The 27,531-nt window shown below is 41.1% G+C and overlaps 1 protein-coding gene across 1 annotated transcript in view; it reads left to right on the top strand.

Moving 5' to 3' along the window:
- The window catches only part of FNDC3B (fibronectin type III domain containing 3B), a 184,435-nt gene that overhangs the window by 26,746 nt on the left and 130,158 nt on the right, over window positions 1-27,531 (top strand). The window contains exons 2-3 of the mRNA XM_071752654.1: window positions 10,359-10,497; window positions 17,740-17,815. Coding sequence (XP_071608755.1) covers window positions 10,387-10,497; window positions 17,740-17,815 — 187 coding nt within the window. The 5' untranslated portion in view covers window positions 10,359-10,386. The remainder of the gene's footprint in view (window positions 1-10,358; window positions 10,498-17,739; window positions 17,816-27,531) is intronic.

Raw genomic sequence — 27,531 nt, 5'->3', positions numbered from 1 at the left:
GAGAAGCTTCTTTCCTGTACGGTGCTGTATGCCAACATTACTCAATTGAAAATGGAACAATGATTTGATTATTTTGTCTGTGTGCTTTCTTTTTTGTTTGTGGGTTTTGGATCAGTAGTTTGTTTTTTTTAGTACAAATTCTTGTCTGTTTTGAACAAAGGGAAGCTTTGGGTAGTATACGATCTTCATTTTCATGAAGCAGTTCAGAGAAGTTTAAAAAAAACAACAACCCTACCTTGCAATGTTTACTTTGTTCTGTGAAAGGGAGGGATGGACAAACAAAATTTCACCTTTTTCTCCTGAGACTGGAAAGTTCTACCATGAGAGGGTTTGGATGGTGGGGTTTGGATGCTTTTTTGTTTGGTTGGTGTTGTTTGTTTTGGTTTTTTTTTTTTTTTTAAATCATGCAGTTTAGGCACTTGGATGCTGTGAGCTGGAGGATAATAATGGGTTTAACTTTCTCTCTACATGAGAACCTTCCACGGCAGCCATCCAGAGGTGCTCCCTTGCAGTGGCCACCCCGTGTGAATGCCAGTTCTTCAATCCCAGGGCTGGCTGGATGGGAGATCTCTCCCAAGCCCTTTCCCACAGGAACACAATGAGCCACTTTGTCAGCCCGGAGTCAGGTTAGCAGTGAATGGCGACGACAAAAAAAAGTTTGTCTTGCATAAAGGTGTGCTGAAACCTTGTTGCAAATGGAATTTGGTTTGCATGCTTTTCAAGACCTGCAGATTGATATGAGAGAGAGCCTTTCTTTTTTTTCTTTTTTTTTTTTTTTTTTTTTTTTTCCTTCATAGTTTAATTAGTGGTAAAAAAACCCCACGCCCACCCCATTGATTTCGGCGGATTCTCCACTGCACAGGAACTCCTGAAGAGATAACCAAGGTCTTTGTGATATTGCAGGGTTTATTATTTGAGAGAACAGAGTTGAAGGGGGAGGTATTTGTCACCAAATACTGTGCTTATCAAGCTTGAACCATGATTAATACTTTGGCTATTAAATGGAGGAAGAAAGCAAACAGATGAAGCATACACCTTAGCTCCTTTGCACCTTTGTGCTAAAACTTCTCTTCACATAGAGGTTTTCTGTGTGTCCCTGGGGTCCCAGCCCTGATCCTGAGGAGTTCAGTATTTGGCTGTACTTCCAATAAAACTATTAAGAGTGCACGAAGATATACCCTGGACTGGGGTCTGAACTCCTTGTCCTATTTGATGTGCCATGTGGTCTTCTAGAAAAGCACAGAGGTCCCGAGTGCAGTTGGTAGTGGATTGTACAGCTGGAGAAGCAGGAACAAATTAGTTAAAAATGTTTGTTACTGCTTGTGTTTTTGGAATTGCATAAATTAATTTCCCTTAAAAAAATCCCCGATGTGTGAAGTAGCTGCTATTTAAAGCAAATGGTGCAGGAGCAAATTTTATAATTAGACTTCTTTTTAAATGTAAAAAAATCAAATTAAAAATGTAGAGAAATAACAATATAAGAATTGTGGGGAAAAAATAATTGGCTCCTGTGGTGCAGGTGTTAACCTCAGTCTGTGGCTGCTTGGAAGAAGTGCTATGAAATACTGTGTGTGTGTTAGGTGTCTGAAAACTCTCTTTTGCAGCTCTATCCCCAGAAGTCCCCTTTATCTGTTGTGATTAATGTGGAGGAAGGTGAGGAAAATACGTTGTGAAGACATGGCAGAAGGAAAGGAATATAAATAGCAAAAAATTAATAACTTAGTTTTTAAATTGATGAAAAAGCACAGAAAGACGTGAATGGGGAAGGGTGGCTTGTATATAAATTTTCTCTCTGCACATCTTGCTCTTCTGCTGGCAGTGCAGGCTGTAGCCATGGTGTTTGCATGTTTAGGATTGATTTTGAGCAGCAGAAGAAATTGCTGCTGTGGTTCTCTTTGCAGCACTGAGAGTTCTGTGAAGTCCTTGGGTGAGCTCACTTGCCTGTGGCTTTCTGCTCAGTTGTAGCTAATGTAAGCCTCATCAATTTTTTTGAGATTTGTTTTACTTCCAGTGTATTTTATTCCCTGAAATCTAGGGAGTAAAAATCTGCCCAAATCCGCTTGCCTTTGGGGCACGTGTGTACCCTGGGTGTGAGCAGTGGTGGGAGGAGGGTGATCTGGCTTTTCCTACACAAGTTTTCACAAGATTCCTCTCCAGAAAACCAGGTGGTGTGGGGGGGAAAAACCCAACTACCTAGAGGCATGAAGTTTTGCTTTGGTGAAAGGCTCCTTTGTGCACCAGCTTGCTTTATTCCGGTATTTCATCAGAACTATTATATGCTGATTAGGTGTACTTGTCTTGTGAAATCAGATACTCCTGCATGATGCTGTTGAACCTGAACTCCCCATTCTTGATGCTTGCTTCTGGTACGTGTTTGAAGTTATTTAGGTATTCCATTTCATCCCAAGTTTGAGCTACTGACTCTTTTTTTTTAATAGTTTGTCTGTTCCTAAATTACAAACATTTCCTATGATGGGTATCCAGGTGGTTGCATTGCAAAACCACTGTTCTCTGAAATAATGGAGTTTCAGATCCTGAAAATGTGAGGCCAATTATAAGTCTAAATAAATGCAAACTTCTGCAAATCATCATATCATTACCCTTTGGATAGCTGCCTTAATAATCTCACACCTGTGTGGGCAGAACCATCATTAACTTCCTTTGATCCCCTATAGGATTGATTGCTGCTGGTAATTCCTTCTTTAGAGATGGAATGTACTGTGACATTGAAATGTGCTTTTATATGAAATGAAAATAAATTAGATGGGAATAAACCCACTAATTAATTACAGTGGTTAAGCTTTGAGAAGATGTTTATGCTTTTCAGCTTGCTGCAGGTAGGATCCAGCTACTGGTGGCCTTCTTACTTGTGAAATGGCACAGAGAGCAAGCAGCAGGAATTTTTCCTTCCTCTTTGTAAAATGCCAGTGAGCTTTGTAGGTATGCATTCCCTCTAATCCCTCTTCTTTTGTAATAACAGATTTTTAAAATTGCATGTACTTCATCAAAATGGTTCCGATGCCACCCATCTGTTTGGATGCTTCCAAATTCATCTCCCGTGTTTGCAATTAAACAAGAGAAAGAATGCTTTCAGGTTTCAGTCACCCTTCAGACGGATGTGATTTAACTAAACTAATGAACACACATCAGACAAGACAAATTCCAGACTGTTTGTGCCTTGACCAACCATCTGTGTGCATACCTCCAGGTACTGCTCATGTCTCAAGAGGCTTTTTCTACATGAACAGTTATTACCACTCCTTTCTCAATTCAAGTGGCAAGCCATGGCAAGAGTCCTTTGAAAGCAGCTATATTTACCACCCTGCTTTTCAGTGAGAATATAATTGCATTATGTGTGTTTTACCTAATCTCAAATTCCAACATGTGCTACGTGAAATACAATAGGAAGGCAGAGCTGTGTGGAAGTTATTTCATCTCTTGTGTGCAGACACAAACAAATATGCAAACATCAACAGCACTGTTCATTCAGAGCCTTCCTTGTGGTCAGGGACTCCTTGTAAATTCTTAGTGTCTGAGTATGTGTGCATACACATTGATGTATGGATGTTCCTATACATATTCTGTTTGTACGTATGTGCAGTTTCTCCCCTACTTATTTTTCTCTGGTGGAAGTGCTTTGAAATAGCTCTGGAAATAGCACCTGTTTCTTCAACTGTGTAATGATCAGCAATGATGGGATTTGACATACCAGACTTTGTGTTTCTGTCATTCCAGTTACAAACTCCTGGCAAATATCAAATGAGTATTTCTTGCGCTGGAATAATAATCTCTGCTACAGGTAGTAGCTGCAGCAACTACAAAGCATTTCCTTATTTTTATGGCATTTCACTTTCTTAAGTAAGATTACTTCTACAAATATTTGAGTCTTCCCTGTGTTCCTAAAACTTCTTTGTGCTAAGTGGGACTCCCTCTGATATGAGCCCATGATTCCACGCATACTTTTTAACCATGGCAAAACCATTTTGAGCAACTCCCACTTCCTCTGGCCCTGGTTATAACAACACAAGTATTTGAGGGTCAATACAGCCCAGTGGTTGGGGGAACCTGTCTGCTTTCCAGCTAATTGGGCAGATGATGGTGGAGGACTGGTTGTACTGTTAGGATGTGGTCTGGAGGATGCAGGTCAGAAATCATAAATACTTCCCTTCTGTGGTCAGAGAACTGCCAGTTTTTGAGTGTTCTCCTTGCAGAACCTGGGTTGCCCCAGGACAGGGAGGGAAAATGATGGCTGATAGGGGGGTGGACTTTAGCTCAGTTCTGTTGTCAAGAGGCTTTGGCTTTTGACATCAGACCTGAACTGGCTTTTCCCAGCTCCAGGAACTTCCAAGGAGGTTTCTGTTGGGTTGAATGACTTCTCTGATCAGCACATCAAGCTCTGTGCAAGAGGAGATCACCTGTTATGTACAGGTTGGTAGAAGAGGTGCTTGTGTAATACAGACCCACATGTATATAACAAATAATGATAGAAACATCATATTAGGCTATATAGCCCTATATTTAACAAAAAATAAAATGTAGATCTCGCAAAAGCCGCTTCTTCTCTTCCTAGTCTCAATGGGGTTTGTGTTTTATGGTTTTGAAGTGGAGAAAGCTTCTATTTCAAGAAACAAGTTTTTTGTTGGGTTAGTAGATTCTGTGATCTTTGAAGCCACTCTCAGTGTCTGAGAAGCCTTTACAAGGAATGTTTTGGGTTAATATTTTCAGGGGTCCCTGGACACATGTCCATATTATAAAGGCAGAACAGCTTCTGGCTACTGGTCATGAGAATTAGATATTTATCCTAAATTTAAGAAGGGAAGGTTGAGCACCAGTGGACCTCTGGCTTGCTCTTTAGGTTGCCACCATTGCAGAGTAGCATTTGAGCTTCATCTCATGGAAAGCAGTTTGAGACATGGATGGAGCTGATCAGTGGTGTGGCTGGTGGCCAGGAGAGGCTGTGGCCACAGCTGGGTCAGGAAGTGGCTCAGCCATGGACAAATTCCTCATCATGCCCAAGGACAAATCTTGTAGAAAATCTGAGGAGTTTTTGTTTGCTTGTTTGTTAATTGCTGTGTGCACTGTTTAGGTTTGTGGATGTGAGTACCGTCCATGTATGAACTGACCCATGTTGAAGTAAGGGGTTTTTTTCAGACTGGAAAGAGAAAATTCTTCCTGCTAAAAGTTTTATACTGTTAAATGTGTTCAAATCTTGTCTGTAATAATGCTAGGACTGAGGGTGGTGTGGCTTCTTTATTCAGTATGTTCTTTTCTGCTCAGATGGGATCACCCTGAGGAAGAACTGCACGAGTGCAAATGTGTGTATAGTGCTGGGGTTTTGCTGTATATTAAATAAATCAGGATATGTGTCTCTACTAGGTGTGGGAAAGCTGTCTGTCATCTTTGTGATACAACTTCTGTAATTGCAAATTAATCTGATAATAAAGCAGAATGATTTGTTCAGTAACTTTTCATGGTCTTGTGCAGGGAAATAAAAATTTAGCCTGCACAGAGAGTGGTCACAAGACTCCTCTTTCTTTTACCAGCTCCTCTGACTTTGCTGTAGCTGGAAGAGGTTCTTCAGCTTTGTGGAAGTCAGAAGATGGGGGGAAAAAAGTCACAAAAAGAAAAATATTCTTGGCTTATACCCCTTACATCCGTACTCATAACATGGGTTGAACTTCCTAGGAAAAGTAGGACTTAGGTATCTTGATGCTGCTTTTGGAATTTCAGGAGAATTCTGTAACCTGTGGGATCACATTAATTCACCATACATGGACATTGGGTTTAGATAGAGACGCTTTGTTCTTCCCTGTGTTTTCATTTTCTTTCTCGTGCCATGTGCAACTAATTTATATATTAGTAACTCACATATTGATGAATTGAGTTAAGGAAACAGAGTCGGCTCTGTGACCTGCAGAAGACTGCAGTATGGAATTGAAAGGCAGGTTTGTAACAGTGAGTTGCAAACATCAAAAGGTTTGCAATATTGGTTTGGGGAGAGAAACATCAAACTTGGATGGTGATGTCTCCTTCCTTGCCCTACAGCAAGGTGGGAAACTTGCTGTGATTTCCCATATTCCAAAGGTAGCTAGAGAGATGGAGGCTCCTCCTCTGTGTTGGCATTGCTGTAGTTCATCGCAGACAAATCCAGGGAATGTAGACACACAGGAAGTATCTTTTTTAGATTTAAATATAGTCAGCTTTCTAGACAAAACCCCAAATTTGAGTTAGTACCTGGAAAAAAAAAAAAAAAAAAAAAAAAAGCTGTGGGTTAGTATTTGGCAGTTCATATTTTACCAAAGGAAGAGTTCTCATATCCTGAAATGTAAACCGGCTTTGAGTCCTTGTCTGGTGTTTTCTTCCTGTGTTGTTCTTGAATTTATAGGAAAAAGAAAGTGCTTGGGTGCTGGGGGGAGTGCTCTGTTTTAGGAGAGGCTGTGAATGCAGGGTGAATATATCTCTTTCTGTAGGATGGATGAGCAAAGCAGCTAAAAAAAGTGCCTGAAGCCAGTTTCCAAAGGTCTTGGCTTTGGTGTGAAGTCTGTCAGTCTCACAGCAGATATTTTAGCCCCATCTTACCTAACTGCATGGAGTAGATCTATGTGAAATACTGCTACAAACCACCCCAGCTGTGCTGTGGAGCCAGTGCTGGCAGTACCTCTGCTGGGGTTGTACCAGACCTGACAAATAAAGGAAGCCCTTCTTGGGTTTTTTTTGTTTTGTTTCCCTCCTCCTTAAAGTGAGGCAAGTGTAGACATGGCTGTTGTGACAAACCATTAATAAAGCAAAAGGAATGCAGCTGTAAAACTTTAAATAATGACATGGAGCAAATAAATGTCAGCATACTGGTTGTTGTGCCTGGAATGGAAATATTACTAGGAAAATATGTAGCTTCAAGCTAGAGTCTGGCTTTTTTTCCTTAAGAAAATAGCATCAGCGTGATGCTTAGACTGTTCAAGCCGGGACTTTCAGATTTGGACTAGATGAAAAAATCATTTATTTGGGGATTGGTGGCCATTGTTTTACATGGATTTTAATAGTTCCTATGAACATTCTTTTAAAATAACCTTTATATATGACTATTTGGGTGTATGCATGCACAAACACTGCAGGTACATAGATATATGTATAAGCTGACGTAATCAGTCTGTTTCCACTGAAAGCTGTTAACTCATATGTTCTCACTGCTGTTCACTATTAGGCTTTTTCAGTCTTCTTCTTAATCCCAATCATTTAAGAAATAGTTCAAAACCTCACAGGTTTCATTCTTCCTCATAATTTTAAACAAACAAAACCCCAAAAGCCAACACTTGGGACTATGGGTTGGGCACTTGGGTCTTCCTCAACATTAGAACCTGAGACTGTGAAATGAAGCCAAAGGTTTAGGAAGAAGCTCCAAATACTCCAGGGGGGAAATTTGTTGAGGAAAGTTTCTGGACTGTTGGGGCAGATTTCTGTAGCCCATGTAATGGTTGCATTATAATTTTAAATGACTGAGCCAGGGAGGCTTTGCTCATGGATAGATCTGTGCTGCATCAGAGACCTTGATCTTGCATTTCATGGAAAGGTGGATGCAAATAGATTGCCTCTGATTATGTCTCAGTGAAGTGATGATTAGAAAAGAAGTGTTTTCACACAAATAAGAACATCAGGGAAGCTGTGAGAGTCGTGCTAAACTTGGTACTGAGTTAAATTAAAAATGCTGGTCTTGAGATTCATGGCTGTGAAAGTTTTCACATCTTCTGCAAAACTACTGCACTTTCAGGCTGCTGGTACTGCTTTGATTGGAGGTGGGCTGTGTGTTAAGAATGAAAGGACGGGTGTGGTTTAGACTCTGTGGGCACCACCATCACTTTTAAATCACTCAAGTGGTCCTCTTCAGGAGTACCAGCTCCTGGTCAAGCTGATGTTTTGATCCATCAGTTCACTCTGCAGGTGGTGGGATTCCTCTGGAAAAGGTTGATGGAAAGGAAGAGAATGTATTGCAGCTCAAGTGTTGGTTTAGTTGTTAAACTGGGGAGAAAGAAATAAATATCAAAGCTTAGCAGCATGTGGGGGCAGAGCTGGCTGGGGAGGTTATGTTTGCAGCATCCATGGACCTGCACACTCCAACACTGTTAAGATTGACTCAGCTCTTCATCCCCTCTGGAGCAGATGAATTAAACTCCTGGTTTATGGCTCTGTCATCAAGTGCTCAATGTAAATATTAGATCCCACAACACTTTCCTCCTGAGTGGGGATTTCCATGTTGCTCTTTGCCAAAAATTCCCGTCTCTATGCTCAGGTGATCTGCAAGCTGTTACCAGCCACCCAAGTCGGAGCATATTTTTTTTCTAACTTGAATTTGTAATGTATAGGGAATTACCTGGGAGGACTTTGGGGTTCTTGGGCATGAGTGGTACTGAGGATGCTGTCTGAGTGTTGAACTTGTAAGGTTGTTTTGCTTAGGAGTTCTTGTGCAAAAGTCCAGGTAAAAAAAAAAAAAAAAAGCTGTCAGCCCACAGCTTGGACAGGGGCACTCTGTGATGGGTTAGGAACTGGCTGGAGGGCCGGGCCCAGAAAGTGGTGCTGAACGGGGCTGCATCAAAATGGCGGCTGTGGTGTCCCACAGGGATCAGTGTTGGGCTGAGTTCTGTTTAATATCTTTATTGATGATTTAGATGAGGGGATTGAGTCCATCATCAGCAAATTTGCAGATGACAGCAAGCTGGGGGGGGAGTGTGGATCAGCTGGAAGGCAGGAGGGCTCTGCAGAGGGACCTGGACAGACTGGAGAGTTGGGCTGATTCCAACGGGATGAGGTTCAACAAGGCCAAGTGCCGGGTCCTGCACTTTGGCCACAACAACCCCATGGGGAGCTCCAGGCTGGGGACAGAGTGGTTGGAGAGCAGCCAGACAGAGAGGGACCTGGGAGTCTGGATTGACAGGAAGCTGAACATGAGCCAGCAGTGTGCCCAGGTAGCCAAGAAGGCCAATGGCATCCTGGCCTGTATCAGGAACAGCGTGGCCAGCAGGTCCAGGGAAGGGATTCTGCCCCTGTGCTCAGTGCTGGTGAGGCCACACCTCGAGTCCTGTGTCCAGTTCTGGGCCCCTCAGCTCAGGAAGGAGATTGAGGTGCTGGAGCAGGTCCAGAGAAAAGCAAGGAGGCTGTGAAGGGATCCAGCACAAGTCCTGTGAGGTGAGGCTGAGGGAGCTGGGAGTGTTCAGCCTGGAGAAGAGGAGGCTCAGGGGAGACCTCATCACTCTCTCCAACTCCCTGAAAGGAGGTTGGAGTCAGGGGGGGTTGGTCTCTTTTCCCAGGCAACTCTCAGCAAGACAAGAGGGCACGGTCTCAAGTTGTGCCGGGGGAGGTTTAGGTTGGACATTAGAAAGAATTTCTTTACTGACAGGGTGATCAAGCATTGGAATGGGCTGCCCCGGGAAGTAGTGGATTCTCCGTCCCTGGAGATATTTAAAAAGAGTCTGGATGTGGCACTCAGTGCCATGGGCTGGGAACTGCAGTGGTGGTGGATCAAGGGCTGGACTTGATGATCTCTGAGGTCCCTTCCAACCCAGCCAGTTCTATGATTCTATGATAAGCAAGGTGATTAGGTCATCCATCTTGCTCACTACAGAACTGGATTGTTGCCCCATAAAACACCACGATGGTACTCCTAGTGCTCAACTGAGACTTGTTTTTACAAAGCAATCTCCCTGTGGTTTTAGTGATTCTTACATATCTTATCAATTAGCTGCAAAGGGTGTGCTTGAGGTGACCTGTGATTCTTCACAGAACCTTAAGTGAGATCATTTCTTGTTGTCCTCTGTGTAGCACGAGGTGTTCAGGGGGATGTGCTATCCCTCCTGCTCCAGCAGAAACCTTTCTCCTTTGGATCAGCATTTAAGTGGGAGTCAGGTGTCTGCTCTTTGTGTGATACGTGGCAGTTCACACTGTGGTTCTGGAAAGAAAATAAAGGTGTTTTTGACCTGTGGATACAGAGTGCAACTGATGTAACACCTGAACCACATGGATGATGTAGTTCCAAGAGCAAGCAGAAGGCTGAAATTTGGGCAAATATCTCCAAGTGTCTCAGAACTTGCCTATTTCTGTGGTTTGCTGAGTCCTGGGGATTATAATGGTGGGAAAGAATAAGAATCTGTCTAGATTCCCATTTTTAGAAATCTTGTGTAGAGATTTGACTTTCCATGCTCTTTCTCTAACAGTTGAAACCTCTTTTATGTGCCTCAGTCCCTGAATTCATCCTGTTACAAAGCAGGTGCCCTGCTTAGCTTCCTGCCTTGGTGACACGGGGTTACCAATCACCTCCTGAAGTCCAAGTGGTTTTTCCAGGGTCTTTTGACTGTTGTTTCCTCTTGCAGGAAGCCCGTTGAGGAAAATTCTCCATGAATGTACGTCACCATGATGATGACAGACCAAATTCCCCTGGAGCTGCCACCGTTGCTGAACGGGGAGGTAGCAATGATGCCTCACATCGTCAACGGCGATGGATCACAGCAGGTGAGTGAGCTGAAAAAACCCAAAAAACAAAAAAACCCCAACGTTTCTGGGCCATGAAGGGATTTTGAAAATGGAAAAGGGAGTTTTCTCTCACATAAAGTAGAGGTTTTTGCAGAAAGGTAGTCTGGTGGCTTAGTTGTGCTGGCTATTGTCTTGCTGGTATCTGTGAGATGTGAAGAATTGAACAAAATTGCTGAGGTTCTGAAAAAGGGAAAGAAGGAAAGAAATGGAGAACTGAAGACAAGAGTCCTGTGATGCCATCTATTCTCTGCTTGCCTAAGTGTATTGATCCTGGCAGTCCTGTGTATTACCCCGTGCTTCACTGTGAACCTTAAAGGGGCAGAAATGAATTTTGAGGGAATTTTGAAGGAAAGCAAGTTTATAGTACTTGCATATATTACTTTCATATTACTTTCATATAGTACTTTCATATTTCTCTAGGAGATATTCTCTAATAAGCTTGATCAGAGGTAGGTAGAATGATTACAAGACCCTAGTGATGCCTTCATGTCAAAATAAATCCTGGAGGTTTAGGCTGTGATAGTTGGTAGATTCTTAAACCTGTATTATTGATTTAATGTTTCTCTTTGTAGAACATTTACCCTAGGAGTTTTTCTGTGTTCCCTCCTGATTTGGGACATTTCAGCAAAGTATTTTAACCAAGGTAGAAAGAAGCTGTCCTGCATGAATCAATATGAAAAGTCATTCTGTTACTTCTTATTCTTTTGATCATTTGTTCTTCCTTCCAAGCTGTATTTTGAGCTCTACCAACCTCAAGAGGAAGAATAATTTTTGCTTTTCTTGTAAGCTTCTAAGTCTGCTGATTATCTGGCTTCTCAGTATGATGCAGATTTTCGTTGCTGTGATTATTTTCTAAAAAGTAATTTCTGCACCACGTGCTTCAATTTGAAAAAATAGAAAGGAAAGCTTTTAATGGTTGTTTACCAAGTCCAGTATTAATATACTTAAGGAACAATCTTAATGATATTGGATAGGATAATTGCTCCTTGAATATGCCTTTTCCTCCTTGCTGGAAACCATTTAAGTTGTTTGATGGCTTCTTCTGTATTACGGGAAGAATTAAATGAAGTCTTTGGAACCTCACTTTGAGATGGGGCTGTAACTCCAAGTTTTGAATTACCCCATCAGCAGTGATTCAGCAGCCTTGCTTGGTGGATGGCTCCATTGCCTTGCAACTAATTTCTCATCAAGTGCTTTGGCATGAAAAGAACTGCTCAGGTACTTCTTGCTCTTACTGTGCTAGGCAAGTATGATTCAGCAGAACACTTCTGGGCCAGCCTTCTTTCCTGCATAAAAGTTTGTTGGATGAGGCTTGTAGATCTTAAAATGAGAATTACTCATGACCTTATTATCTCTTTAAGTACTTGTAGCTGGAATAGCAGTTCTCGGTGAGACATTTTTGGCCTCAAGTCTGGATGTGCCCTCATATGTCCCAAAGCTCAGCTGCCTTTGTGCTTTGTCATTTTCAAGTTATTCCTGAACCTTTAGTTGATGTCTTGTTTGATCTTTGCATATAAAAGCAGCAAATGGGCTGCATTAATTGTTCTTAATGGGATGTGTTAGGTAAGGTAGAAGCAAGTGTTACATGTTTGTTGAGAGAGATATTATCTTGGTTACTTGTAAGGCAGGAACAACTGTTCATGGAAGAATGACTTCCTTAAGAAAGCTGGCTTATATTACTCCATAAATAGGTGCTAGTTTTATAAGGACATATGCTTTTCCAGGGTGTAATTACAGTCCCTGTTAGCAGCTGGCAGTAAGAAAGCATCGTGGCTGAGCTGACAGGAGAGGAATCACGTGGAGGTTTCCAGGCTGTGGTGTGGCCAGCACGTAGATCAGAGCCTCGTGCTTTGGAGCTGACAACATCTGCTTCCTGATGAGATGCTCTGGGCACACTTGCTGATGCTCACCCTTTCGTGTTCCTGGATATGAGAAGCCTCAACCACAGCAGAGCTCTGCTTAGGAGCTGTGGCTGGAAATGCTGAGCTGCAGAGAAAAGGCTTTTCTCAGAAGGCCAGTTCTGATGGATGTGAAAAAAAGAACAGGCTGGAGCTGGTCAGACACCTTTTTAGCTTTCCCAGCAGCCAGACGGAGAGCGATGTCAGATGCATTTCTGCCAGTGAAGAGTCTGTAGTGTGAGACAAGGGCATGGGAACGTCCAATTGTTTTATCTTGTATTGTTTTATCTTCCTGGGGATAAGTGCTGCAGAGCTAGAAATGTCTCTGCCTGCTTGACAGTAAGCCCTCTTCTCTGGGCTACCCCAAATTGCATTTCTAGCACTGGCTTTTTTGGGTTTTTTTTCTCTTTAAGTTTCCCACACTTAATTTCCACTGCTGCTGACTGCTTTCATGTCCCTTCCAGAGCTGCTGCTTACTCTGTTTCTGTTTCTAATCCACTTGTAACTCCTGTGGGGATTTGGGGAGTGATAATTAACCTTTTGGTCCAAGAATTTCAATGGTTTCCTGTAGGTACTGCACTGCAAGCTCTCAAAAGAGGAGGGGCAGCTGGGTTTGCCATAGCACGTCTGGACAGAATTCTGGATTGAATTTAGGAAGTTTTATTTTGGTTTGGTTCACTTACTTCTCTTCCTTACTGAGGAGAGGTTGGAAGTATTTATCCTACCTACTCTGATGTGCCTGAGGAGGAACACATTCCTGGGAAGGGTATTGCACATGGTGTGTGGTGGGAATTCTTTGTTCCTTCGTGTGGGATGGAACTGGGAGCTTTAGGATCTGGGGACTATCTTTTTAGTGGACCCAAGTGATGTTTTTTTTCTACAAGTATGGAGTAAACCAAAACAACACAAAATAGGTACCATTGCATATGCCTTTTGCCCTTATCAGGGAGCATTTTCTGTCATTGGATGAGACTGTTTACCCACATGGTATGTACAGAATAGTTTCATATTCCCAAACCTGAGCTTTAAACCTCTGTTAGACTTGGCTGGCAGGTTGAGGAGTTTCTTCTCCTGCTCCCAACTCTGCAAGAGTCAGATGGCAGGGACGGGGACACCAGTGGCAGTTGTTTGGCTCATCATGAAAACTTAGTCTGGACACAGAGCAGTTAATGTCAAATTGGGCGTGTGTTTGCATATAAATATTTATAGTAACTATGCAACTTAGTAAGATTAATCAGTCTTAACAAACAGGACTTCAAGTAATACATAGCAGCATACTTAAATGCAAAATAATTGCAAAGAAAGCAGCAAGTTATGGAGGTCTCAAGCTTTTTCTGGGGATGCAGCAGTTAAGGTTGAGCTTAAACACCAATCTGCTAAAGCAAACATCCCAGTACTTCTTAGGGAACAGAAAAGCATTTGGCATTGTGCTGCTGACACCCTGCATGCAGCTGTCACAAGCTCCAGCTTTTCAGATGTGAGGAAGCCAGGGGACTGAAACTGGGATGAAGTGTCCTTGGACCTCACCCCTGGGATGCTGCCGGGCAGGGGCTCCAAGTGACTTTCAAGTTCTCTCTTCTCTTGCTGCCATCTCAAACATGTGTTTTCAGGATAATGAATATTGGAAGAGACAGTTAAAGATTGTCTGTCTTTGTGTTCATTAAAATGAAGACATTATCTTTAGCCTTTTATTGCTTTCCTTAGGTTTTTAACTCAAAGCTTCAGAAAGGAGATGCTCCTGCTCTGTCTGCAGAATATTGTTTTGGAAAATCAAATAGGAAAAAATAAAGAATTTGAATTACTTTGACATGCTTAGTGTGTATGTAAACAGAAAAAGTCACAGTGTGCCTTGACATTATTTGTCCCAGGCAACTGGGACAAATCAGGGCTGCTGGCTGGAAAATGCCCAGTATCTAATGCTCACCATGTGCTGGTTTTAATGGTTTGACCTCAGCTGCAGCTTTTTAGCCAGCAGCTTGTGATTTTGGGGGGCTCTTTGTGGGGCTTTGCATGGCATGGGATGGGTGCAGAGGGGTTTGGGTGAAATCAGAGGGGTGTGGTTTACAAAGGCAGACCCCAGTCCCCCAGCTTTGGGTGAAGAGGAGATGCTGGGGTTGCTGGATGGGATCTGTCTGTGGCAGGGGGCAAGTGGAGGGTCTGGAGCATCCTGATTACTGGGCATGGGGCCACCTCTGGTACATGTGCTGGTGTGCCAACCATCCTCCCTCTGCATCCAGCCCTTGCTCCAGTGTTGACCCACATCAATCACACATCAGCTATTTCTGTTTGCTCTGGATATAGCTGCCTGCCCCCAGCAACAGCCCATAAATGTTTTCTTCTGCTCCAAAGGTGGCTCATTTGAGCATCAGCGTGGAAAAATGTCTTTTAATATCTTCAGAATTTACTTTTTGTTTGTGTGTGGGTTTTTTTTATTTTTTTATTTTAGGACATTACAGCTACAGTACTTTATTCCAAAGTGGCTCTGTAAACTTGTTATGTTCACTGATGGTTTCTGCTTTAACATGTGCCTTTCTGTAGCACTGCAGCTGATGTTTTCACTCTTCTGAGAAACCCAGCATAGATGGAGATTATTTTTTTTTCTGAAATTTTGCTGAAGTGAATGAATTTCACCAGTGTTGGTGTTTCTTCTTGTGTAACACAGAAAAACACTGCTCCAAAAGTGCATTATTAGGTGCAGAAGACCTACGAGGCTTAATAGAAGTCAAGCTCGTTGACCTCCTCTGAAAATTTTTGTATATATTTCAATGTCCAAATAGCAATAAAACCAGATTGTTACGGCTTCCAGCCTTGTAAAGTTTTAGGAGATGAGATGATACAAATTGTCTGTGTTTCACAAATACAATTTTAGGAATGCTGAAGTGGAAAAACTTACTTGGGAGCCTGGGAAACCAGTATTGCTTTTACTGGATTTTAGGTGAAAACTGTGGTGGAACTTGCTGCAAATCACTGCCTGACAGAATAAAGCATTTTTTTCCTAGCAGCAATATTGTTTTGAAAAGGCCTGTGATTTAATTGCACAGCCAGGAGCTGAAAAATGTTATCCCTTCAGTCTATTTGATGTTTAACCTCAAAACAAGATCTGGGGTGAAAATATTTTGTAGTCTTTCTTGCCTTTTGGGGCTGTACTTAAAGTCTGTGCAAAATAGTCTAGTCCTTACTCCAGACAGGCCAAGTAGAGTTGAGGGTTGTTTTCCTGCAGCTCTCAGTGGGGAACTTTTTCTGACCAACCTAATCCCATGTTTAGGGACAGTGACTAGTGCTGAGTGCTTTGGTTTGGGTTTTTGTAATAAATCTGATTTTTTCAAGCTGTTGTACTCTGAGAAGTGTCAATAAGAAATTGGTGCTGGAACAATTTGTGTTAATAAAAAAACCTGTGTGATTGGGCAAGGATAGTGCTGCTTTATTTCCACCATCACAAGCACCAGCTGTTATTTGGAATATATTCTTGAGAAGGGGTTTTTAATGTGGAATCCCAAGGAATTCTTTTCAAAGCTCAACTGCAGGCGTGTGAACGTGGATGCTTGGGGTGGAGAGTGACCTTTGGCATGACTTCTTGAAAAGGAATTTGTAAATCCTCCCCTTCTGATAACTCTGGGGTAGACATGTGCCTTGTCTAGGAAGAGGAATTCCTCTCTCATGGTCAGTTTTATATCTCCTGTTAAACTCAAACTGAGGGAAAAGTTGGAGATTTTCATGGCAGAGCCATACCCTAGTCAGGGTAGGTATTTTAGTTTCCCAAGTTCTTCCAAATGTGTGATTTGAGTCCTAGAGCATCTGGTTTTAATTAATCAAGTGTGTTAATAATACAACCAGCTTTAGACATGCAATGCAAATGAGCTAATGAAATATTTTTATGATTCTTTGCCTCTTTGTGTTCAGGTTTCTGGTTTGTTGCTTGTTCTTTTTCAAGCTGCATGGCACTGCTTTGCTCTGGGCTTTTTTCTTTTTTTGCTTTTTTTTTTTAAGATTTTTTTTGACCTGCTGACTGTATCCTGTTGTGATAATCCCCACCTATTCATAGCAAAAGAGCATTTAAATGCTGTCACTTAAATGTTGATTGTTCAGAGATTAGAGATGGAATGGCTTTGTGCCTCTTATCTTTCCTGAACCATTTATTGTGCTCTGTATGCTGGGTCAGATCCACCCTGATCAGTGAGAAATTACTGTTGCAGACAAAATAATGGCTTTTGTATGACATTTTTCTGATTTCCAGCTTGTGCTTTAAAAATGTTACTGGAATAATGGGTTTCTGTAGGATTACTGTAATTCACAAAGGTCGTCTTGGCAATAATTATCTTATGCATTTAGCTTAGGGAATTTGGAAACAAAACATGAAGTAAAATTCTAGCTTTCCAGATTGAATGGTTGAATTCTGCATACTGGCCCCAGAACATAAAGACCAGACCTAAATTTAGAGAGAGTTTTCACAAAAGGAAAAAAATCTAAATTTTCAGTTTACATCAGGTTTAATCCAGGTATGGATTGAACTTCTGACAAGGTAAAGTTACCAGGAGCATCTTTAAAATATTTGAGTAAAAGTATCAGAGGCAGCAAGAGCATGAGTTAAATGATCCCTGGTTCTCAGTGAAACTCTCCATTAAAGAAATGTTTTAAATCTTAAGTTTTAAACCCATGATTTTAGACACCTGAAAATAAATAAAGATGAGTACAGGGTACACTGAACTGGGATGTGTTTTGGTGCTTCCTCATCTTTGTAGCATTCCCATTGGCTGCAGAACTGAGCAATGAGAGCATGGGCTGCTAGTTTGATTATTTAAAGAACTATAAACTGAAATAGTTTATTACTGGTTCTGTGTGCAACTATTAAACTGTGTCTATGGATTTTGTTTAACTGAGATCTCTTATGTGTAGGGCTGAAGGATGAATTATAAAAAATGCAAAGGATCTATTCCCCTTTTTCTCCTGTCAAGTTGGAATCCCAGTATGGCTTTGGTGCTGGAGTTTGTGCTCTCTGCTCTCATGTACCAGGGGTCTAAAATTCTGTGGGTTTTTGCCATCAGAATCTGGCCAAGTTAAAACACTCTCAGGAGTTTAATGGTGGAACCCAAAGCTGTAATTCTCACCTGCACACCACCAAGTTACATCTTTATTTCAACTCTGAAAACTGAGATGAGGCAGTAGGATTTCTCTCTTGGTTCTTGGACCCAAGGATGTTGGATGCCAGTCTGTTCCCTCCCTGCCCCCATCTGCCTCTTCTAAAGTACAGATAACACAGCTGTTGGGTTGAAGGAATGTAATTTGTGAACATCACAGTGAAACAAATATGTTCTTCATTTTGCAGGTCTTTTTGGTTCAAGTTAATCCAGGTGAAACCTTTACAATAAGGGCTGAGGATGGAACCCTGCAGTGCATCCAAGGTAAGAGAACTCCTGAGCATGTGAATGAGCATTGCCTGTCTTATGGAAAGCTTGTACTCTCTTCTCTACAAAAGTGTAGTTCTGGAAGTACAGGGAAGTGCTTAAGAAGTTGCAGACATGGCATCTGTACATGTTACAGAACTTTAATATCTCAGAAAGGGTCATGAATGTCTTGCAAGCTCAGGAGATTTCTCTCTCCATTCATTTATCAGCGTATTTTAATTTTATGTACAAATTTCTTTATAACCAAAGAGTAAATACAAATGAGAGATCTGAAGTTAGATAGAAAAATAGTAAAAAAATAAGCTGATATCTGTGGAAAATAGATTTTGGTTTTGTACAGGCATCAGAAGGGATAGAAAATGAGCAGAGAGGTACAGACATGGCAGAGTGCATGGAGGAGTCAGATGGGGTTTGAGCAGAATTTTAAATTGGTTTTCTAGAAGCAGAGCTGGTTAATTATGTAGTATTGCAGGCAAGGATGGAAGCACTTCTTTACCTGCTGTTTTACATCACACTAAAATTGTGCAAATGATAAATAGTACTTGTGGTTTTTATGAGAGCCCCCACAAAATCTTTTCATAGATCTGAGGGGAGAAATGATAAAAGACCTTTCAGATTGTATATTAAGTACCACGAAGAGGTTTTCTAGCTAGCAGCAAGCACAGCTTTGAAATGAAATAGCTATTTCCCTAGGTATAACACTGTCTACAGTAAATACAGGAAGGTTAAATAGAAATTTAAATGGAATAGATTTTGTGTAGCTATGCTGCTAATACAGTTTTCAGTGATATTTTTTGAGCTTATGCCATTATCTTATTTGAAAAGGGAGGTAGGGGTTGTTGTTTTTCCCATCCTGTTTATATTATGCCATTAAACAGCAATCTCAGTGTAAAATTCATTCAAAAGCTGTTCCAAAAGGAGAAATAGTAACAGGGGGGAGAGGGGGGAAAAGTCAGTTTAATAATAATTGTATAGGTAGTGAATTGCTCCTGTGTTTTGATTTGAATTTTCAAATCTGCTCATTTCTTAGACTGTATCTGATGCTAAAATCATGCTGCTTAAGGATAGTCATGCTTTTTATTAAAACTAAACCATGTCCTCTGTCTTGTGAAGCTCTCTGGGGATGGAGGTTGCTCTCTGGGCAGCTGCTCCCTGCTCCAGAGCTGCACCATTCCTGTAGGGATGAATTTGACTTCTTGTCTGTTTGAAATTTCCCATCTTTCAGTCTCTTTGCATCTTTTTTGTGGTCCCTCACTGAAGCTGTGGAGTTGCTGGTGGTTGTTGCTTGAAATTTCATCCCCATTGAAAAGAGAATTAATAGTTGAGATAGACATTACAGAAGCTTTCCCTGAACACCATCCAGGATTATTCAGTCTTAATGAGCAATAATAGCAGCAGTTTGAAGCTGCTGCTTAAGATTTATAGCCAACATGCTGTGTGGTAAGAAATTGGTCCACGTGGAAGTTAACAGAGGAATAAAATTGGCTACCCCTTTCGTTTGAAAGGAATGCTTTATATTGGTTAGCACATTAAAAATTTCCATTACAAATCTCATGATTACACAATTTATAATTTTTTCAGGCTCAAAGTGCTGCTCAGACAGTGGATTTAAATGAATGCAACTTGAAACCTCCCGGGTCTGTGCTCCCCAGAAATTAATGTTTGTGCCAATGGAGTTTGGTGCTCACCAGCAGACTTTCATAAAATTAATTTAGATTTTATAGCATAAAATTGTATCCTTTTCTTGAGCAGAGCTGCAGTATTGACCACCAAAGCACAAGTGTTTATTTGCATACACTCTAAGCTTAGTCTGAAAATTTTTATAGTCTTTTCATGTTGAGGCTTCAACTCCTGCTTTATTGTAAAATATTTTTATTGCTGAAATAAGTATGCTTCAAACACACAAAAGCATCTGACTGTAGTGTTGTCACTTTTTTTTCTTTGGTAAAGCTGTGTTCACAGCACAACTCTGGAATTTAATGATAATAGTGATCACTCAGAAAAAACTGTGATCAACCAGCAAATATACTAAGATTAGAATTTTTGACAGTTCCAGTTTACTGTGCTCCCAGGTTATTGTAAAAAGCTTATTTTGTGTGCAGTGTTTTTGGAAATTACACCTCCCTTTTTGCTCCACAAAACTTTTTGTGTTGTTGTTTTGTTTTTCTGTGCTTAAGGGTTAATGCTTTCCCTATATGCAGGGCAGCACGTAGACAATAATGATGCATTTTCCTTTGCTCCCACATTATGCTATGATTAGCAAGCTATGGAATAATTTTAGCACTTTGTTCAGGCAGCATCAAAGTCTCTTGTTGGGCAGTGTCTGTGCCTGTGAGCTGGTAGCTGCCTCTTGAACAGATCATCCTCAATTTTTCCTTCCTGGCACAAGGTGTGCTTGGGAATAGGATTCATTTGTGTTCATGTATTCACAAGATGAAGAGCTACTTTAAATTCTGTGATTTTCCTGAGTTCAGGCTTACTAAGCTTACTAAAAATTTGAGATGTCATGACTCAGTTACCTTAAATTCTTCAGGATATATGAAAGTTGCTCTTTTTTTTTTTTTTTTTTTTTTTTTTTTTTTTTTGGCATGCCCCATTCTGCAGGGAGAGCTAAGCTTGCTTATGTAGACTGCTTTCCATCTTTGTGGAAGACTATTTTTATATATGGCTTTTTGAAAAATTTGAAGTCTGTTCTCCTGGAGCCTCATCCTGTTTTGGATGTCCTGTGAACAACCACTCTGCATCCAGGAGCCTGCTTGGCTCCAAGGTTTTGGCATATCTAGGGATGGGTGGAGATAATGTGTCAGATGACAGACATGACAATAGCAGAGAGAAAAGAGACCTGGTGAATCTTTGTCATCTCAAGGTTGGAAGAAGAACACTTGCTTTAGGAAAATTTCTGTGGAATATCCTCTGTTTTAAACATCCTGAAGTGGAATTAGCCACCAACTGAGTAATCAGTGTTTAATATGAGAAAGAACAGATGAGAATCTGAAGGTCTTCAATGCTTTGGAATAGTGGAGAAACCCTGAATACAGAAAAAAAGTCCAATTTTTCAGGGTTTTTCAGGGTTTCACAAGGAAGGTGAAAACTTGAAAAATAATAAAAACCATGCCACGTGTTAGAACAAGTGTTGCCTGCCCTCCTGGGTTGTGTTTGTGTGTAGCCAGAGGTGACTTTTTGGAGACATGGATTGATAACCCTTTAGATCAAAGTTAGGGGTTGGATTCAGCATCTCACAGAGGTGATGGTGTCTGGGAGAAGTTTAGTTGGTCAATGAAGAAGCTTCCTTGAGAGGACAGATTTAATGGGCTGGATAAATCTGGTATTTTTTAGAAATCCTGCCTTGAGCAGAGGTCTGTGTGGCACAGTCCACACGCCAGGTTTTTTAGGGAAGCATCTGAGCAGCTTCAGGTCTCCCACCAGGAGTGGTACCAGCTGACTCTCTATGGGTTTGTTCCCATTAAGCTATGACAAAGCTATTAGTATCCTTCCTCCAAAAATCCCAGCACCCCTGGGGAGCTGGAGAAGAAAGTCCTGCTTGTCCTGTCCTGTCCTGCCACCCACCCAGCCAAATCTGGGCCTCTGCAGGCAGTTGAGAGGAAACTGATTTGGAGTCTTAATTTGGTATTTTTGAGAGATGAAATGTGCACATCTGCTGGACCATCAGTATTTTAAAAGCTGCTCCTTTTATGTAGCTTTTGTCGGATAATAAATACTTCATAAATACTTCAGGACTTCAAATACTTCATTTCCATTTTGCTTTTTTTTCCACTTAATTGCTCACAAACCCAGAATTTGGCTGTTGCTCACTCTGCAAGGAAAGGATAAGGTCAAGACATATCCTCTCCCATTTCTTTGCTCAGCTAGAAATGTAGATCTTACATTCCCTTTATCTGAAAGATTTCTTCTAGCATGTGCTTTAGGGTAGCCACACTAAAGGAAATATAGAAGAGGGGGAGAAATGGGGATCTGATCAGCTTCAGAATGACCTAAACAATTTGGAAAACAATTATTCTGCTTTCTGAATTTTAGAATAAAGTCTGGGTGAATCTAAGGGTTTCAGGAAATTCTCCTTTCTCTAGTGGTGGATTGGAAGCTGGTGTTTTTAGCCAGTATCTTAAGATCTTTGGTAGGAACTTACATTGCTGCATGAAAACTGTGTTCTAGAGTAAATAACTTAAAAATAAAGCAGTTTGTGCACAGACAATGGGGCTGTACCCAAGTATCTGTTCAGTGCTTTTTCATCCTGGAAGGCAGCAAAGCCAGGCTGTTGTGTGCACTGCACTGTAGTATAAATAAATGCGTAATATGGACAAAATTATTATTTTGGTGCAAACTGAACTTGCTTGTCACCCACATGCTGCAAATACATGTGTACAGAGACCTTAATGCAGACTGATTAACACGTCAGTCCACTGATTACACAGAATTGCTCAATTATTTCTAGATGTGCTTTCTGTTGCTATCCATCTGAATGATACTCGAGCTAGGTCTCATTTTCTGTCACAAGCAAACAACCAATTTTTCTCTTCTGCATTTTCTGTATGTGTGTGAAAAGCCTGTAACAAAGACTGAAGAAAGAAGAGGTGGCAGAACAGCACCTGGTGTGATAAAAATTGAAATTCTTGGTGTATTCCGTATGGTCCATCCTGTTGAAAATACCCTCTTGAAATTACCTCTTGCTTTTGTTCAGTATCACAGCACTAAGTTTGGAAGAGTGAAGCACAAAATTTGCATGCAAAGCAAACAAATCTGCTTAATGAAAAGAAATTATGCCTGGATTCTAGCATTGCATGGGTGAACAAGGCTCTGCATTAAATGGGATTTTGGTTTTGATGTTTTCAAGGACAAGGTACAGCTGTGCAGTGGCATCCTGGAGGGCTTGTAGTGATGTTTAAGCATGAATATCTGTGTAGTAGAAAAGGACTTAAATTGCCTTTGGGTGGTTACATTTTGAAATGAAAACAGGATAATAACAGTTTGCTGACTCTGATATTTGGTTCAAGTGATGTTTCCAAGTGTTTTGCCATTGATGCTGAACTTGAAGCTCTGCAGAGCCCTTGTTTGTTCTTGCCTTGTAAAACAAAGATTCCATGAATTCAGTTTCAGTGGTGCTTTTTCCATGGCTCTAAAAAGGAGTAACTCAAGAGAAAGGCCAGAAGTATGCTAAAAATCTAACAGTGGTTTCTCAAATGAAAAATTTCCTGGAATTATTATTCCCTTTATTTGGTGGGTGTGGTAATGCAAAGCAATGGATTATAGTGAAGAAGAAATAGCTGTAGATTTATGTAGGAGGGGTTTATGTGTCAGTGAAATAAGGTTGCTCAGTCTAGTCTAAGCAAACAAAAAAAAAAAAGGTCTTTGTATTTATTTCTTTCCTTGTACTATGAGATTAGGTAGGAGGAAGTGAGTAAATTTCTTGAAAGAAAGTTGAAAATGATGGGAAGTTGTGTCATAAGCAAATGAGTGGTAACTGGTGTGTTACTGGGTGGGGATGAAGGTGCCAAGATGGGAGTAGTGAAGTTCACAGACAAAGGAACCAGTTAGTGGATGTTAGATCAAAGACTGGGGATGAAAGAAGCTTAAGGAGACAGAGCACAGCAGGACAGGTTTGGGTAGCTGGCTGTTTTTTGTAATGCTTCAAGTTTACCTGGTGCAGAAGCTGCTGCCAGCATCTCCCTCCCTCGTGCTGCAGCTGCAGAGGCAGCCTGGGATTGCTCCTCCGTGCATGGTTGGTTTTCAGTCTGAGATTAAATAATAGCAGCACTTGAAATCAGGGTACTTTGGGGAGGTTTCCAGAAAGCTGGAAATATATTTTATTCAAGGGGCAGCTTGTGAAATCAGAGGGGGAAGGTGCATCAGGCACCTCAGGGCAGACACTGGTGTTGCAGCAAGTGAGAGCCAGGGATGCGTTTGCTGAATTCTCAGAATTTGGAAGTTTAAATAAATGAATTGATGACTGTTTTCAAAATACACTGCCAAGCACTGCTTTGATCAGAACAAAAAATTCTGCCAAGAAGGAAGAACCAGTGTCCCCTTCTTTGTGTCTTCCATCTCTCCGATGCTGTCTGGGACTCGGCATGAGGTTAGACTCTCTTCTAGGACACCAAAAGAGCTCCTGGAGACACATCTGCCAGGGTGCAGAGGGGTGGGAAGGGGTGGACATGCTTTGGCTGTGTCAGGGCAGGGAGGGGTGAAGTGCAGGGTCAGCTCAGGTTTTGTTTCTGCTTGTTTCTCCAAAGCGTTTCGGCTCTTTCCACCTACGTGCTGGTGTGCAGGCTGGTTCCATGGGATGGAAAACTGGAGGAAATGTAGTTCAGATCACTTTGGTCATTAGGGTTCAGAGCAAAACTGTCTCTGTGGTGTTGTGCTTTGAAATACAGATCTTCTTTTTTGGTGTTAAAACCCTTTTGTTTCTCTTTTCTCCCTCTAAATTTTTGGTTCAATTTCTTTTTCACAGTAAGGGTCTTTTTCATCCTAAGCATAGCTCTTACTACTCACTTACATTGTCTTACTTGACTTGGGATGTCTGGTGTTTTGATTTAATATAGGGTGGAAAAGTCAGGCCTTCCAATACCCCTTTGCCTCCTTGGCATATCAATACATTTAAATATGTTTCTGCTTTATGAAAGCTTTTTGTATTAATGGCCAAGGGAGGAATTGTGTGCACAAGCATCCTCCCTAGCAAAACTGGGGTGAAGGGCTATAATCTGGAAATCACTGTAATTCCTATCTAACCAACCTTTGCTGTGTTGGCCAAAATACTTTTTTCTCCCATCAACAGTATCAATGTCATCTTTTAGAGGGATGGGGACCATTTTCTAGCTTTGGTTGCTCTGATGTGTTGGCAAGCTGTGACCTCTGTAGTGCTGGGCTGTCCCTAGGCTGGGGTTCAGTCCTGCCCCTCTCTCAGGGTATTAACCTTGGTGCTGTTCACAGCTTTTCTCAGGTATGGCTGTAAACCACCAGTTCTTAATACCCAATCCTACAATCACAACAGATATTGTTAGCTTAGTTTCTTCTTGTTTAGTCATTGTTGCCCTGTTATAAAATGGAAAATAGCAGGATTTGCAGAGGAGCCTTTTATCCTCTGTGTTCCTTATGATGCCTCTGCCTGTGTTTCAGGTATTGACCCTTTGGCCTTTGAGTGATCACCTTAGAAAATGTTGTTTTTCTAAGGTGATTTAAATGATTATCCATCTTTTATCCTGTCCATGTGAAATACCTAACTTCCATACCTTTGTGAAACTTTGGCTAAATCTTCTGTGAGGAGAGCAGAGGGATGCTAACACAGTGTAGATATTTGTCCTGGTTCCTGTCAGTAACACCAGCCTCTTTCATCTCATGGGTTTTGTTTTTAGCATTCTACAGTCAAGTATAGGAAGCCAAGTAAGAAGCCAAAAGTAAACAATAGGATGCATTGTTTACTGTATGAATACTCTTAGCTTCTGCATTTTAAATCTGATAATGCTAAGAATAATCATGGAAACTTTTTGCACATGTGTGGATTTAATCTTGAATAAGCTGCACTGCACTGTAGATTTGGTGTGTAGGATGTCTCGTCCTTTAAAAATCCTTTTGATTAAAATCCAGTGACTTGGTGTAGCTATTGTTTAATATAACTCACTCCCTTGATGCCAGACAAAAGAAGAAACTTGACAATAACCAAATCTTGATTTGACTTCTTTTTTCCAAATCCTGAAGTCTGCAGATATGCTGGGGGGATAGCCACAGCCTGGCCTGATCCTGCAGCTTTTCCCCAGGGAGAGCAGGGCCGTGGTGCTTGGGCTGGTGCCTCTGCTCCAGCCAGCTGGGATGTGACCTGGCAGCCAGCACCGTGTCCTGCTGACGTGGCCTCCCGGCAGAGGAGTGAGGGATGGGGGGGATGAATCATCAGCACTTGAGAAAGTTTGTCCTCTGGCAAAATGAAGATTTTTATGGGGCTTTTTTGTTGTTTTTTTGTTTTGGGTTTTTGTTTGTTTTTTTTTTTTTTTTTTGAATGCTTAAGAATCTGCTGCTGGGAAATGCGTTTATGTATAGAATTAGGACAGCAGGCTTTAAAGACAAAGGTTAGTTGGAATTTATGGTCTGGGCTATAATTTCAAACTTTTTTTTTGGTTTTGTAAACATGCAGAACTCGTATTTGAGGTTTGTGTCTGTCTTCATTTTTGTGTGTGTATAAATATGTATATGTCTGAAAGGATGAGGAAGTGTGTCCATTCAAACTATTTTGAAGGGCAGTTTGAAAGGCAGTGTCAGTGATAGCATGCTATCAGTTTTTAAATGTCTCCCAATATCTATGGATTTCTTCCCAAAATGCTAAGAGCCTGTGTATTGGTAAAACCAAGCCCAGCTCTGCAGGAATGCAGGAGTTGTCAGTGTTGGTCCTGCTCAAATGCTAATAATCCTCTAAGTGCAGACCCAGTACATTCCAGTCAATGGTGTCAGGATTTTAAAATCCAAGATCCACATTCTTTACCCAGTCTGTTCGGACTACGGACACTGCAAACACATCAGTCAATGCTTTTAGTCTTTTTAAAGTGCATAAGTGCAGCTATAGTTCTTAGTAAAGCAATTATATTCAGCTTTCTTACTCAGAAGGAATTATATTTGCTGTCCATAAGAGTCAAGAAATGATTCCATCAGCCTTCTTAAATTTCATTAGTCCTCCTCACAGGCAAATGTTTGGCTTCCTATACTTTTATTCTGTATCAGCCTTGATTTTTTTTTTTTTTTGTTCATGATTACTTTTGTGTATGCAGTGAAAGCTCCTTATGGTGCAATACAACTTGGAGTGTCAGGTAAAGGTTGGCATTTACAAAATAAAGTTTGTAGGAGCTGTTACAATCAGAAATAGCTCTTTGTATTATTTTATCAAAATAGTATTACCCTTTTTCCCAGTCTTCTGGAGAGAAAAAAAAAAAAGGGAAATAAGGAGTAGGACACCAAGAAGGATAGCTTTGTCGTAGTGTGACATTTATCTTGGATCTCTGACAAGTCCTCATGCATTTGGTGTGACATGCACTGAGACACTCAGAATCATTTTGGTTGGAAAAGACCTTTAAGATCACAGAGTCCAACCTCTTAAGAGGATGCAAATTGAATTCTAATAATTGAAGTCCTGCCTGTACCTCGTGCCAAAGCCCGAAGTAACTGATCTGTCAATTGGCATTAACCTTGATTTAAAGAGAATATATTATCCAAAGGAGAGGAACAACCTCCCAGGTTACCTCTGCCACAAGCTCTTTCTACAAAGGTTGAACATCATGTTGCTGGCTGTCCACATCAAGAGTCTCAACACCCTCAGGTCATTTTGAGGAAGTTCTTTGAGTTCAGACTTCCCAGTGGAAAGACATTATTATCTCTGATCATGGTTTTTCCTAGATTCTGCTGCCTTGTCAGGACTCAAGGTGTGTATTTGGCAAATGAGTTCTTCAAACACAGGTGTCTGAGGCTGGAAAACCAAAGTGCTGTACAAACCAGGCCTCTGATGAGACACTCTCTTTGTTTTAGCATATCAAGAACTATTTCCTTGCAGGAAAGAAAGACTTTATTCTCCACCAAGTATATTCTGCCAGTTTTATAATCCTTGCTGACTTCAGATGCTCCATTGTGACTGTCTGCAACTGGCATAATGAATATTTTGATGGTATTTATAAAAAGACTAAGGTGGGTATTTTCTTCCATGTAGTCAGACTGTAAACCCAGGA

This window comes from Heliangelus exortis, chromosome 9, assembly GCF_036169615.1.
Source record: "Heliangelus exortis chromosome 9, bHelExo1.hap1, whole genome shotgun sequence".
Lineage (NCBI taxonomy): Eukaryota > Metazoa > Chordata > Aves > Apodiformes > Trochilidae > Heliangelus > Heliangelus exortis.
This window is presented reverse-complemented; position numbering and strand designations above follow the sequence as displayed.